Raw genomic sequence first — 16,300 nt, 5'->3', positions numbered from 1 at the left:
CGTTCCAAGACCTGGACCAGGGACTGAGAGACATTGCAGCAGCCCACTATGGAGGAGGGGGGGTGCGCTCATCCCGGGACTCGGGGTGCTCCGGTGGGGCAGACATCCGGAAGGACTTCCGGACGGCCAGAAGGGAGACAACTGCCCTGACGCCCGCTTCTTTTTGCAGTGCGCGCAGGCGTAGAGGGTAGCGGAGGGTCTAGGGTAAGGAGCCCCTGCAGAGTAGGACATATGCAAGGACTGCAGAATTACTGCGGCCAGTATCTGAATAGGGAGTACTGCCGCGGGGGCAAAAATTAGGGGCTCAGAAAAAAATAAGAGCCTACCGTTACCAGCACCGTTAACTGATGTGCAGCAGAACAGCAGAAGAGTCCCCCAAGCTGAGATCCCTGGCGTGTGTCACACGAGGAATCAGGGAGGCGCAGGACCTTAGAGATGGGCGGCGCTGGGCGGCAGCGCTGCGCGATTGGCTGAGACCTGCGGGGGGGGTTTCATAAGTAGAGAAAGGGTCCATGAACAGAGCGCAGTCCTGTGACGGACTGAGGAATGGCGCCAACAAAGCGCGCGCTCTGCAGTGGGCGCGCACCGGAGCAGAACAGAAAGTGAAAGTAAAATCAGCGCCGCGCCGGTTTCTGCCCCCGCAGCCCTGATCCTGGCGCGATGAGCCCGTGACGGCGCGGTGGATGAGGGAGGTAAGGGAGAGAGGCCCCGCTGCCTGCTGCTTCAGGGAAGGGCACCCAGCGTGGGAGCTGAGAGGCGCGCGGCTGCAGAGAGGCGCGCGGCTGCATAGAATGGGCGGGAAATTCAAAGAAGACTCTGCTACCAGACTGTAAGGAGTGTGCATTGGACTGATGGTAGCGCTTTTGGCTGCTTACCTGACGTCCACATGCTTCCTGAAGAGGATGACCACAGGGGCCCGCGATGAGTGGGTGCCGCTGGGAATGAATGTCCTCTGCCCCGCACTCTCTCTGGATAGTGCAGAAGACGGCGCCAAACCTTTCTGCCTGCAAGGGATAGTCACCGCCGGTGACCGCCGTCTTCCTCTCAGCCCTGTCCTGGGAGAGGGGTGAGGAGGGGAATTGGCTAGGACCCGCCACCTGAAGTCAGCCCGTAGCACCCGAGGGTGATAGGGAAAGGGTCCTGCCTGCGGTCCTGAGAGTTGCGATGTGGGTAACACCACATTGCTCGCTCAGCCGCATGATATGGGAAAGCAGGGTGAACATTTACCCCCTGTTTCCCGGTGTAGAATCTGGAAAATAAATGGGAAAAGATTAATACACACACAAAACCTAAAAGAAAATGGTTAGATGCGGATCTGGGGAGATCCCGATCCGCCTCCTACAGACACTAAGCACAAACTGAGGTACTTTGTATCTGTCGGTGGGTGTATACTGCCGGGGAGGAGCTAATTTTCTTGTTTTGCATAGTGTCAGCCTCCTAGCAGCAGCAGCATACACCCATGGTAATCTGTGTCCCCCAATAAGGCGATAAAGAAATAACTATTATTCCATAAGGGCATCTCAGCTATGATATCTCCAAATCCAACCACCCTCTTAATCTGTCTCCACACTAATCTTGCCAGACGTGGGACATTTACCTTCTCCAACTCCAAAAAACCCAATGGGCAGTCAGTACGTGCGGCATGAAGCAAATGGCCTTCAGAGTTAGGAAGATGATTACCGGGCATCCATTTATTTTTAGCTCTGCCCTGTCCAGCCAGATAGCACAGAAGAAAAAAAAAAAAAATCATGCAGTGCTGCCCCTCCCCCCTTTTTTTGGCCTTTGTAGGGTGGACAGCTTGAGTCTTGGCCTGGTTCTCCCCCATATAAAGGACGTAATCTAGGAGTTCAAATTGGTAAAGAAAGACTTAGGCACCACCACAGCACTATGTTGGAGAAAATGGCTGATCTTGGGGAGTAATATCATTTTAACCCCTTCACCCCCAAGGGTGGTTTGCACGTTCATGACCGGGCCAATTTTTACAATTCTGACCACTGTACCTTTATGAGGTCATAACTCTCGAACGCTTCCATGGATCCCGGTGATTCTGACATTGTTTTCTCGTGACATATTGTACTTCATGTTAGTGGTAAAATTTCATTCAAATAACTTGCGTTTATTTGTGAGAAAAACGGAAATTTGGCGAAAATTTTGAAAATTTCGCAATTTTCCAACTTTGAATTTTTATGCCCTTAAATCACAGAGATAAGGCACACAAAAAACTTGATAACTAACATTTCCCACATGTTTACTTTACATCAGCACAATTTTGGAACCAAAATTTTTTTTTGTTAGGAAGTTATAAGGGTTAAAAGTTGACCAGCGATTTCTCATTTTTACAACACCATTTTATTTTTAGGACCACATCACATTTGAAGCCACTTTGAGGGGTCTATATGATAGAAAATACACAAAAGTGACACCATTCTAAAAACTGCACCCCTTAAGGTGCTCAAAACCACATTCAAGAAGTTTATTAACCCTTTAGGTGCGTCACAGGAATTTTTTTGAATATTTAAAAAAAAATGAACATCTAACTTTTTTTCATAAAAAAAATACTTCAGGTTCAATTTTTTTTATTTTACCAAGGGTAACAGGAGAAATTGAACTGCAAAAGTTATTGTGCAATTTGTCCTGAGTACGCAGATACCTGATATGTGGGGGGGAACGACTGTTTCGGCGCATGGCAGAGCTCAGAATGGAAGGAGCGCCGTTTGACTTTTTCAATGCAAAATTGGCTGGAATTCAGATTGGACGCCATGTCACGTTTGGAGAGTCCCTGATGTACCTAAACAGTGGAAACCCCCTACAAGTGACCCCATTTTGGAAACTAGACCCCCCAAGGAACTTATCTAGATATGTGGTGAGAACTTTGAACCCACAAGGGCTTTACAGAAGTTTATAACGTACAGCGGTACAATTAAAAAATCATATTTTTTCCACAAAAATGATCTTTTCACCCCAATTTTTATTTTCCCAAGGGTAACAGGACCCTAAAAGTTATTGTGCAATTTGTCCTGAGTACGCTGATACCCCACATGTGGGGGTAAACCACTATTTGGGCGCATGGCAGAGCTCGGAAGGGAAGCAGCGCCATTTGACGTTTTTGGCTGGAATTGAGATCGGACACCATGTCGCGTTTGGAAAACCCCTGATGTACCAAAACAGTGGAAACCCCCCACAAATGACACCATTTTGGAAACTAGACCCCCTAAGGAACTTATCTAGATGTGTGGTGAGAACTTTGAACCCCCATGGGCTTCACAGAAGTTTATAACATAAAGCCATACAATTAAAAAATCATATTTTTTAAACAAAAATGATCTTTTCACCCTCAATTCTTATTTTTCCAAGGGTAACAGGACCCTAAAAGTTATTGTGCAATTTGTCCTGAGTACGCTGATACCCCACATGTGGGGGTAAACCACTATTTGGGCGCATGGCAGAGCTCGGAAGGGAAGCAGCGCCATTTGACGTTTTTGGCTGGAATTGAGATCGGACACCATGTCGCGTTTGGAAAACCCCTGATGTACCAAAACAGTGGAAACCCCCCACAAATGACACCATTTTGGAAACTAGACACCCTAAGGAACTTATCTAGATGTGTGGTGAGAACTTTGAACCCCCATGGGCTTCACAGAAGTTTATAACATAAAGCCATACAATTAAAAAATCATATTTTTTCCACAAAAATGATCTTTTCACCCTCAATTCTTATTTTTCCAAGGGTAACAGGACCCTAAAAGTTATTGTGCAATTTGTCCTGAGTACGCTGATACCCCACATGTGGGGGTAAACCACTATTTGGGGGCATGGCAGAGCTCGGAAGGGAAGCAGCGCCATTTGACGTTTTTGGCTGGAATTGAGATCGGACACCATGTCGCGTTTGGAAAACTCCTGATGTACCAAAACAGTGGAACCCCCCACAAATGACACCATTTTGGAAACTAGACCCCCCATGGAACTTATCTAGATGTGTGGTGAGCACTTTGACCCCCCCAGTGCTTCACAGAAGTTTACAACGCCCAGGCGTGAAAATAAAAAATTCGTATTTTTTCCACAAACATGATCTTTTAGTCACCATTTTTTTATTTTCCCAAGGGTACCAGGAGAAATTGGACCCCAAAAGTTGTTGTCCAATTTGTCCTGAGTATGCTGATACCCCATATGTGGGAGAAAACTACTGTATGGGCACACGTCGGGGCTCGGAAGGGAAGTAGTGACGTTTTGGAATGCAGACTTTGATGGAATGGTCTGCGGGTGTGATATTGCCTTTGGAGAGCCCCTAATGTACCTAAACAGTGGAAACCCCCCACAAATGACACCATTTTGTAAACTAGACCCCCCAAGGAACTTATCTAGATGTGTGGTGAGCACTTTGACCCCCCCAGTGCTTCACAGAAGTTTACAACGCCCGGGCGTGAAAATAAAAAATTCGTATTTTTTCCACAAACATGATCTTTTAGTCACCATTTTTTTATTTTCCCAAGGGTACCAGGAGAAATTGGACCCCAAAAGTTGTTTTCCAATTTGTCCTGAGTACGCTGCTACCCCATATGTGGGAGAAAACTACTGTATGGGCACACGTCAGGGCTCGGAAGGGAAGTAGTGACGTTTTGGAATGCAGACTTTGATGGAATGGTCTGCGGGTGTCATGTTGCCTTTGGAGAGCCCCTAATGTACCTAAACAGTGGAAACCCCCCACAAATGACACCATTTTGTAAACTAGACCCCCCAAGGAACTTATCTAGATGTGTGGTGAGCACTTTGACCCCCCCAGTGCTTCACAGAAGTTTACAACGCCCGGGCGTGAAAATAAAAAATTCGTATTTTTTCCACAAACATGATCTTTTAGTCACCATTTTTTTTATTTTCCCAAGGGTACCAGGAGAAATTGGACCCCAAAAGTTGTTTTCCAATTTGTCCTGAGTACGCTGCTACCCCATATGTGGGAGAAAACTACTGTATGGGCACACGTCAGGGCTCGGAAGGGAAGTAGTGACGTTTTGGAATGCAGACTTTGATGGAATGGTCTGCGGGTGTCATGTTGCCTTTGGAGAGCCCCTAATGTACCTAAACAGTGGAAACCCCCCACAAATGACACCATTTTGTAAACTAGACCCCCCAAGGAACTTATCTAGATGTGTGGTGAGCACTTTGACCCCCCCAGTGCTTCACAGAAGTTTACAACGCCCGGGCGTGAAAATAAAAAATTCGTATTTTTTCCACAAACATGATCTTTTAGTCACCATTTTTTTTATTTTCCCAAGGGTACCAGGAGAAATTGGACCCCAAAAGTTGTTGTCCAATTTGTCCTGAGTACGCTGACACCCCATATGTGGGAGAAAACTACTGTATGGACACACGTCGGGGCTCGGAAGGGAAGCAGTGACGTTTTGGAACGCAGACTTTGATGGAATGGTCTGCGGTTGTCATGTGCGTTTGGAGAGCCCCTGATGTACCTAAACTATTGAAACTCCCCACAAGTGACCCCATTTTGGACACTAGACCCCCCACGGAACTTATCTAGATGTGTGGTGAGCACTTTGAACCCCCAAGTGCTTCACAGAAGTTTATAACACTCGGACGTGAAAATAAAAAAATCATTTTTTTTCCACAAAAATGATATTTTTGCCCCCAATTTTTTATTTTCCTAAGGGTAACAGGAGAAATTGGACCCCAAAAATTGTTTTGCAATTTGTCCTGAGTAGGCTGATACCCTACATGAGGGGGTAAAACACTGTTTGGGTGCATAGCAGAGCTTGGAAGGGAAGGAGCACCATTTGACTTTTTCAACTCAGAATTGGCTGGAATTGAGATCAGACGCCATGTTGCATTTGGAGAGCCCCTGATGTGCCCAAACAGTGGAAACCCCCAATTCTAACTCCAACCCGAACCCCAACACGCCCCTAACCCTAGCCCTAACCCTAGCCCTAACCCTAGCCCTAACCCTAGCCCTAACCCTAGCCCTAACCCTAGCCCTAACCCTAACCCTAGCCCTAACCCTAGCCCTAACCCTACCCCAACACACCCCTAGCCCTAACCCTAGCCCTAACCCTAATGGAAAAATGGAAATAAATACATTTTTTTTATTTTATTATTTTTCCCTAACTAAAGGGGTGATAACGGGGGGTTTGATTTACTATTTATGGCGGTTTTTATGTTTGGCGGCTGTCGCACGCTAAAAGACGCTTTTTATTGTAAAAATAGTTTTTGCATCACCACATATTGAGAGCTATAATTTTTCCGTATTTTGACCCACCGAGTCATGTGAGGTCTTATTTTTTGCGGGACGAGTTGACGTTTTTATTGGTACCATTTTCGGGCACGTGAAATTTTTTGATCGCTTTTTATTCCGATTTTTGGGACGCAGAATGAACAAAAACCAGCGTTTCATGAATTTCTTTTGGGGGGGGTGCGTTTACACCGTTCCGCGTGCGGTAAAATTGATAAAGCGCTTTTATTCTTCGGGTCAGTACGGTTACAGCGATACCTCATTTAGGTCATTTTTTTATGTTTTTGTCGGTTTTATGCAATGAAAACTATTTTATATAAAAAATAATTATTTTTGCATCGCTTTATTCTGCGAGTTATAACTTTTTTATTTTTTTGCTGATGATGCTGTGTGGCGGCTTGTTTTTTGCGGGACAAGATGACGTTTTCAGCGGTACCATGGATATTTATATGCGTCTTTTTGATCTCGCGTTATTGCACTTTTTGTTTGGCGGTATGATAATAAATCATTATTTTTTGCTTCGTTTTTTATTTTTATTTTTTAAGGGGTTCGCTAAAGGGGTTAACTAATGGGACAGTTTTATAGGGCAGGTCGTTACGGACGCGGCGATACCAAATATGTGTACATTTATTGTTTTTTTTTTTTATTATTTTAAAAAAATGAATTTATTGGGGAATATTTTTTTTTTTTTTTACTAATTTATTTGGCGATTTTTTTTAATTTATTTTTACACTTTTTTTTAAATTTTTTTTTACTTTATTACATAGTCCCAGGTGGGACATCACTGTCCTGTGACAGATCGCTGATCTGTCACATCACAGATCACTGTGACAGATCAGCAATCTGTCACAGGCAGTGCACAAGGCTTCCTCATGCCTGCGCTTTGCAGGCACTGAGGAAGCCAGCTTCCCCAGGCCCCCGAAGGCCCCCGTCGCCATCTTGGATTCGGGGGCCTGGAGGATAGGAGTCCCCCGCAGCAGCGCTGCACATTGCGCTGCCGTGGGGGGCTCAGGGAAGCACGGAGGGAGCCCCCTCCCTGCCGATGCTTCCCTTTAACTCCCGGTACACCGCGATCGCGTTTGATCGCGGTGTGCAAGGGGTTAATGTGTCGGGGGCGGTCCGTGACCGCCCCTGACACATAGTGCCGGGTGTCAGCTGTGATAATCAGCTGACACCCGGCCGCGATCAGCGGCGCTCACCACGTGGGCGCCGCTGATCGCGGTAGACGTACTATCCCGTCCCCGGTCATACGGGCCCGGGTACCGTGGACGGGATAGTACGTCTCATGTCAGGAAGGGGTTAATTAAGTTAATGCGTCTGGCTACAGACAGTGGGAGTTTGCTCCAGATCGCAAATTTGACTTTAACCATCTCCAGCAATGGATATATATTAAGTTACAGATCAAACGTGCTGCATTGAGAAATATGAACACCCAGATATGTAAAGTGTGGTACAATAGGCAACAAGGAGAGAGTCTCAAGTCGTGGCATCGGGGTATGGGAAAGAGGCATCAGAGCAGACCTCTCCCTATTGATATAGAGGCTGGAATATTTACTGAATTTGTTTATAGTGGCGATCACTCCTGTCAGTGTCTCCTCCGCCCTAGCCATAAATATTACCATGTCGTCAGCATATAGGCCTATAGTATCCACCCGATCTGCTATTTCTATGCCCATAATATCAGAGGAAGTTCTTATTCAAATTTCCAGCGCCACTATTGCAAGAGCAAAGAGGGTCGGGGAAAGGGGACACCCCTGGCGAGTCCCCTTGTGTAGAGAAAAGGCCTCAGATATGGAACCGTTTACGATGACACGGGCTTTAGGTTTCATATATAAATGTATTAACCCATTTTAGGAACCAATCCCCAAATCCATATTTCTGCAAGCATGCGTGGAGGAAGGGCCACTCAAGGGAATCGAAGGCCTTGGCTGCATCCAACGATGCCAATGCCCACTTATTGTCTGGCATCAAGGAGCTATATTGGACCACCGATTGGACCTGTCTAATATTAATGGAGGTGCTTTTACCAGTCATAAAGTCAGTCTGGTCAGGGTGTATAAGTTCCAAAATGATTGAATTCAGCCTAGTAGCCAAGATTTTCGTAAAAATTTTATAATCCACATTTACTAAAGATATGGGGCAATAAGATCCACAATCTAAAGGGTCCTTCCCCTCCTTCTTAAGCACTATTATATTAGCTTCATAAAAGGACTCCGGCATGACCCCCCCCCCCCCCCCCCCCGGAACACCGACAACAAAAATGGCGCCAAAATCTTCCGGTATTTCCTGTATAGCTCGATAAGAAACCCATCCAGCCCAGGGGCCTTCCCAGAGGCCATATCCCTCATGGCATCTTCTATCTCTTCCAAAGTGAATCCATAAAGGCCCGCTGAGAAGTACTCAATGTGGGAAACGTTATATCTGATAGGTAGTCCCTTAGATACCCGATGTGTACGTTAGTTACCATCTCCCTGCATCAGCGCGCTGGTAACTAACGTACACATTGGATTTCTAAGGGACGCACGTCCCTTGGATACCCGATGTGTACGTTAGTTACCAGCTGATAGCTGGTCTCCCGCCTGTCACACGAAGCGATGCGTGCTGGCCAGCGGGTGACCAGCGACCAAAGAAATGTCCAGAGGTTTCCAAGAACGATCAGAGATACCGGCAGGGGGGGCCGGTCGCTGAACGCTGTCACACACAGTGATCTTGCTGGTGAGATCGCTGTTGTGTCACAAAACTTGTGACTCAGCAGCAATCTCGCTAGCGAGATCGCTATGTGTGACGGGGCCTTAAGAGTCATTTCTTCCTGCTCAGTCTCCTCTCCACCCCCTGAGGGACGATTTTTACAGGTTTTCAGGTTGTGAAGAGGTATTCCTTAGAGAATGTGCACTCTCAGAAGGGTCGGGTCTGACAAATTCTTTTAATTTTTCTGCTGCCGTCGATCCTTTAGATCGATTCATGGTTAAGAGCAGTGAGATACACCGGGGTAACTAGAAATGTGCAGTCCAGGATTTCTTCCACTGCAATTACATACACAGCAGCGACCAGGTTTACTAAATGTGGCCTGGGAGCAGTATCTGTGCAGACAGAAACACCATATCACTGAGGCTCCTTATGGCAGGGGGGAGGGGGAGAGAGATCCACCCTCAGAGACAGCAGCAGTGGGAGGGAGAGCAAGTTCTCCCACAGTAATGTCACCAACAGGCCAGCAAGTCTATTAGTAGGAGGGAGGGAGTAATGCAGGGCCCATTTTCCAGGGCACTCACAGCAAATCGCCCCCCCCCCCCCCCCCGATTCTGCAGGATACAGGTCGCTGCCCGGTGATGCTGCAGCGCTGGGAGCTGGACACTGCCGCTCCCTCTTATAGAGCGAGCATCCAAGATGGCCGCCGCCTCGTGTGGGCCCCGCCGTCCGCCCCGGCTTCCCAGGTCTCACGCTCACCGGAGCTGTCCTGCGCCCTTCCGCGGAGTTCCCGGGGGGTTCCGGTACCCAGGGACACCAAGCGCTGCCAGGTACATAGCAGCAGACATGCGGTAATTGCAAGATTGAGGCAGGATGGTCAGGAGCTCTTGCAGCGCGCGTCTGTTCTCCTCAGCTACATAGCCACGCCGCCCCTTTCAATGGCATTTTACTTCCATATGTGTGTGTCAGATATTCAGCATGGAAAAATCAGGAGTTCAGTAGAGCTCTAAAAACTAACAATCTGACAAAAGTTAATTTTGGGCTTGTTTTCCCCCTTGAAGCTCGCATACTTAAAAATTCTGAAGTACTACATGCCTAAACCCGGAATATTACATTTACAGGACTACTAGAATAGAAAGTAAGAGACTATCAGGGTGTGCACACACGTAAGTGGGTTTTTTTTCTCGCATTTTTTTAAGCGTTTTTACCGGCAAAAAACGCTTAAAAGAAGCATTCCATTCATTTTTTTCCACGAAAAAAACGCATCGCGGTAAAAAACGCAGCATGCTCATTAATTTCGTGGAAAAATCTGCATTTTTAACTATTTTCTATGACACTGGGGCCGCTCCAGAAAAAAACGAATCAAAAACGCGCAAAAAATGTGCGTTTTCTGGGAAGGAGTCCGGTTTTCAGTCAGGGATTTTCTGCATACTTGGGTACATAGCCTCAATCTTTGTGGTATATGAACCCCAATAAATGCTTAACCATCCAGGACTGGGTTAAAGCAATTATTTCTATGATCAGAATGGCACCAAAGTGAAACAAAAATTCTCAAGTAGATTATTAAACAAGTTTTACCCAGATTGTAAGTTATCCTCATATTCACTGGATAGGGGACAGCTTGCTCATTGCTTGTGCTCTATCTGAAGGGCACCCATTGACCAAGGCAATGAGGCTCTGCAGAGACCTGTCTGAATGGAGCAAAGGACGAGCATGTGCATTTCCTCTGCCCCATTCATTGCACATAGGACTGTAGGACAGAAGAATGCAACGCTCTTATTTCCAGAAGTCACAGACAATGATTGTAGCAGAGCTGCACATGCTCATCCTTCTCCACTCCAGATCTGCAGAAAAGTGTTATTCAGATTGGTGGGGGGGCAAGGGGTTAGTGGGAAATATTTGGACCCCCAATAATGAGCAAGTTAGCAATATTACAATCTTTAACATATTAATCCCCGGAGGCATTTTCAGTTTTGTGTTTTCGCTCCCCTTCTTACCAGAACCATAGCTTTTTTATTTTTCCATCAATATGGCCGCGGGAGGGCTTGCCTTTTGCGGGAGGAGTTGTACTTTTGAACAACAACATTGGTTTTACCATGTCGTGTACTAGAAAACAGGAAAAAATTCCAAGTGTGGTGAAATTGCTAAAAAAGTGCAATCTCACAGTTGTTTTTTGTTTGGCTTTTTTGCTAGGTTCACCAAGTGCTAAAACTGACCTGCCATTATGGTTCTCCAGGTTATTACAAGTTCATAGACACTAAACATGACTAGGTTCTTTTTCATCCAAGTGGTGAAAAAAAAGTCTAAAATTTGTTTTGTTAAAAAAATCTGTGCCACTTTCTGAAACCCGTAGCATCTCCATTTTCGTGATCTCGGGTTGGGTGAAGGCTTATTTTTTGCATGCTGAGCTGACGTTTTTAATGATACCATTTGGTGCAGATACTTTCTTCTGATCTCTTAATTCTGGTGTTTTGACTTTCTTTCATGCGACACTGTTTATTGATCAGGTTAGCCCTTTTTTTTATTGATAGATCGGGCAATTCGGAAAGCAGCGATAACGAATATATGTATGTTTGATTTTTTTATTGTTTTATTTTGATTGGGGCGATTTGAATGTTTATATCTTTAAAAACTTTTTTTTTTTTTTTTTTTTTACCTTTGGCGTGCTTCAATAGCCTCCATGTGAGACTAGAAGCTGCCATAGCCTTATCGACACTGCTATATTCAGGCGATGATCAGTTCGCCTGTATGTAGCTAAACTACTCACTTGCTATGAGCGTCGACCACTGGGTGGCGCTCAAAGCAAGCTGGCAGTGACAACCATAGAGGTCTCCAAGAGACTTCTGGTTGTCTTGCCAACCCACCATTGACCCACGATTATGTGACACCGGTGAGTGGATTTCCGTCACGATTGTCGGAAGCGCATGTTAAATACCGCTGTCAGCATTTAACAGCGGCATTTAACAGGTTAATAGCAGCGAGTGGATCGCAATTCCACCTGCAGCTCTTCCGGGCACATGATAGTTGTTCAAAATAGCTGCCATGTACCTGGAAAGATGTGGGCTCACCGCCGGAGCCCACATCAAAGGGAGGGAGTCTGACATCAGCGTAGTATTACAACCGATGTCGAAAAGGGTTAAAATCCCTTTGACTAATTAAAATGCACAAAATTAAGGAAGTGATGGGAAAATCCACAGGCCTATTTATATAATTGCCTTGTAATGTTTTCATTTCCTGTTCTGTCCAGATGTCACCGTATCCCAGAATTCCAAGCGGAGGAAGTTCACCGATCGCCATTTTGGGACACCCAGTGATGGGTGTCCCAATATGGAAACTGCTGCTGGTACCAACCTATTGCACAGTACCACCAGCGGAACACAGTCACACTGCGCTTGCGCGAATTCCACGCAGGCGCAGTGAATCATTCGGCTGATACCGATGGCAGATGCACAACATCTCTACAGGCAGTGGAAGCCGGTCACATTAAAGTGGTTTTCCCACAATGAAAGTTCATTTTAAAAGTTGTCTGTGTTTGAACGTGTACGGAGCATACAACATCTCCTGGGCAGGGGAGGAAGCAAAATACAATACTGACATTACAGCAGGAGATCAACAGAGGATTCATTTTGTGAGGTAAAATATTTCACTGACTGTTTTTAAACAATATTTTACCTCACAAAATGTATCCTCTGCGATCTCCTCCTGTAATGTCAGTATTGTCATTTCCTTCCTCCCCTGCCCAGGAGCTGTGGTATGCTCCATACACGGTCCGACACAGAGGTGAGAGAGACAGAGCACAGGGGGGAGACAGCTCAAATGGGACAGCACATGAGGGGAGAACACAGCACAGGAAGGAGACAGCAGACAAGGGGGATAGCACATCAGGTAGACAGGTCAAAGAAGAGAGCACAGACGGGAGAAGTCAGCACATGGGAAAAGAGAGTGGATAGGTGGGTGAGCACCGGGGGTGGGGGGGTGGGGGGATTCTCAACGCTGCAAAGCCTTGCCCCATCGTGACATTACCGCCCTCCCGATGCGACAGCATCGGGCCTCCATCTAATTAATAATAAGGGTCAAAATAAGAGGACATGCAGCATCCAAACAAAACTTACCATCCGGTCTTCAAAGGTCTTCACCATGATGCCATCAGGGAGGGATGTGGCAAGTAGAGCCATTTCCTTACGTACGGTGCTGAAGAACTTCTTTGCTTCTGGTGCCTGAAACTCCAGCTTTTTGAAGGCATGGCTCTCTGAGGAGAGGAGAACAAACAGCAGATTACAATTTAGATTGTAATTAGCACCAGGCGATTTGCCTGAAGAACTGAGTGTTTGGCATTCCATGCCCATGACCCGACCTCTATATCCAACTATCGTCCCATATCGCTGCTCCTGTTCACTTCCAAACTCCTCGAACAGCATTGTCCATGATGAACCACTTCTCATTTAACTCACGCTTTGACAACCTACAATCCGGATCTGTCCCCACCACTCCACTGGAATTGCCAAAGCTAACAAATCATTCTCTAATCCTCCTTCTAGACTGGTCCTCTGTCTTCAACACAGTCGACCACTCGTTCCGACTACAAATCCTCTCTTAACCCTGGCCCTGTCCTGGATCACCTCATACCTTTCTAATCACACAATTAGCATTTCCCACTCCCATACTAACTTTTCATCATGCCCTCAAGGCTCTGTCCTGGGACCTCTACTCTTCTCAACCTACAACTCTGGCCTTGGCCAACTGAAAGTCCTATAGCTTCCAGTACCACCTATACGCTGATGATACACAGTTCTACCTCTGTGGCCCAAACGTCCTCTCTCTGCAGACCAGAATCCCAGAGTGTCCATCACCCATATCCTCCTCCCCTAGCTTCCTAAAACTCAATGTGGACAAAACTGAACATCTTTCCTCCATCTCAGCTAACTCCCCTAGCAATCTCTAGTGGCTTGTGAAAGTATTCACCCCCTTTGGCTGTTTACCCATTTTGTTACATTATAACTTGTGTTTAAATATTTTTGTAATCCGATTTGTGCGTTGGCGAAGTGAGAAAAATATAGGCAAAAATTAAATTTATGTGATAAAATAAATGTGACTTGCAGCTGTAATTGTTGCAAAAGGAGGATCTACAAAGTACTGACTTTAAGAAGGTGAATAGCTATGCACAATAATGTTTACAGTTGTTTTGTTCTATTTGTTGTTTGCTTCACAATAAAAAGAAAACCTAATGTTCATAGTTATAAACATGTTTATTACAAGAACTGATGCAAACTCTCGAGAAAAAAAAAAGTGAAATTCCAGGTTATGAGGTAGCTAAACATGTAAAATGCCAAGGGTGTGGGCTTACTTTCGTAAGCCACTGTATCACAATAAATAATAATAATCTTTATTTATATAGCGCCAACATATTCCGCAGCGCTTTACAGTTTCAAAACACAAGTCATAAGTAACAACGTTAACAATACAATAATTAAAGCAAAATAAGATAAGACGACCCTGCTCGTGAGAGATTACAATCTACAATGAGGTGGGGGAGATACAAAGTACAGGTGTGTATTTACAAGGATGTATTTACAATGATGGTCCAGCCATCTTGAGGGAGTGAGGGATAGATGGAGATAGTGAATGGGCTACACACGCTCACTTACATATAAAATGACTTTGAATAGTGAACGTGATAGGCCGCTCTGAACAGATGCGTTTTGGAGGGAGCGCCTAAAACTGTGCAAATTGTGGATAGTCCTAATTTCTTGGGGTAGAGAATTCCAGAGGATTGGCGCAGCACGGGAGAAGTCTTGGAGTCGGGAGTGGGAGGTGCGGATTAGTGCAGAGGTTAGTCGAAAGTCGTTTGCAGAGCGCAGCGGTCGGTTAGGCCAATAGACAGAAATGAGGGAGGAGATGTAGGGGGTGTGCCGCCCTGTGGAGAGCTTTATGGGTGAGAACAAGTACTTCAAATTGGATCCTATAATGAATGGGCAGTCAGAGTAACGATTGGCGAAGATCGGACGCGTCCGAGTACCGATTAGCCAGATGGATTACCCTGGCTGCTGCATTAAGTATGGACTGTAGCGGGGAAAGTCAAGTAACGGGGAGGCCAATTAATAGAGTGTTGCAGTAGTCCAGGCAGGAGTGGATCAATGCGACAGTGAGGGTTTTCGTTGTTTCCATGGTGAGAAAAGGGCGGATTCTGGAGATGTTCTTTAGGTGTAAGTGGCAAGAGATTGTACATGGGATGTGAAGGAGAGGTTGGTGTCAAACATAACACCCAGACAGCGCGCCTGCTGCCGGGGTGTTATTGTGGTGCCACCCACAGAGAGGGAAATGTCAGCTTTAGGGAAGTTAGTAGACAGCGGGAGCAGAAGTTAAGTTTTTGAGAGGTTAAAGGCCCCGTCACACTAAGCGACTTACCAGCGATCCCGACACCGATATCAAGGTGTCAGGATCGCTAGTAAGTCGCTATGTGATCGCTGGTGAGCTGTCACACAGACAGCTTCACCAGCGATCAGCACAGCGATGCCGAGCGCCCGGCATCGCTGGCCATCCATGTAAAAAATAGAATCAAAATAAAAAATATAGTTATTCTCACCTTCCGACGTCTCGTTCAGCCATCCTGCCTCTCTCCACGCTCCGGTCCCAGTGATCCTTTGCGAGAATGACCGCGAGATGTCACGGTCTCGAGGGATAACAAAGTCTCGCGGTCATTCGGGCAAAGGATCACTGGGGACCGGAGCGTGGAGAGAGGCCGGAAGACTGCGTGGGACATCAGAAGGTGAGAATAACTATATTTTTTATTTTTTTTTATTATTTTTTACACCTGATCGCTGGTCTCCCGCTTGTCACACACAGTGATGCGTGCTGGCCAGCGGGAGACCAGCGACCAAAGAAATGTCCAGAGGTTTCTTCCAGCGATCAGCGATACCGGCAGGGGGGCCGCTCGCTGTCACACACAGCGATCTCGCTGGTGAGATCGCTGTTACGTCACAAAAGTTGTGACTCAGCAGCGATCTCGCTACCGAGATCGCTTAGTGTGACGGGGGCTTAAGTTTCAGATAGAGAGCAGACATGATGTTGGAGACTGTGTACAGTCACTGGCGTTCTGTAGTACTGCGGGGGTAAGGTCGGGGGATGACGTGTATAGTTGTGTGTCATCAGCACAAAGATGGTAATGAAAGCCAAATCTGCTGATGGTCTGTCCAATTGGGGCCGTGTAGAGAGAAAACAGAAGGGGGCCAAGGACTGAGCCCTGAGGTACCCCGACAGTGAGAGGAAGAGGAGATGATGTGGAGCCAGCGAACAAAACACTGAAGGACCGGTCAGAAAGATAGGAAGAGAACCAGGAGAGGGCAGTGTCCTTAATGCCTAGTGACTGGAGCCTAGAGAGTA

At 46.3% G+C, this 16,300-nt stretch overlaps 1 protein-coding gene across 1 annotated transcript in view; it reads right to left on the bottom strand.

Annotated features, from left to right (window-relative positions):
• Nucleotides 1–16,300, bottom strand: part of UBE2O (ubiquitin conjugating enzyme E2 O) — a 98,024-nt gene that overhangs the window by 16,753 nt on the left and 64,971 nt on the right. The window contains exon 15 of the mRNA XM_073563172.1: nt 13,033–13,169. Within this exon, the coding sequence (XP_073419273.1) occupies nt 13,033–13,169 (137 nt within the window). The remainder of the gene's footprint in view (nt 1–13,032; nt 13,170–16,300) is intronic.

Source organism: Dendrobates tinctorius, unplaced genomic scaffold (assembly GCF_039654945.1).
Source record: "Dendrobates tinctorius isolate UK_male_01 unplaced genomic scaffold, ASM3965494v1 ptg000383l, whole genome shotgun sequence".
Classification (NCBI taxonomy): domain Eukaryota; kingdom Metazoa; phylum Chordata; class Amphibia; order Anura; family Dendrobatidae; genus Dendrobates; species Dendrobates tinctorius.
The sequence above is the reverse complement of the archived record's forward strand: the minus strand, read 5'-3'. Positions and strand labels throughout refer to the sequence as shown.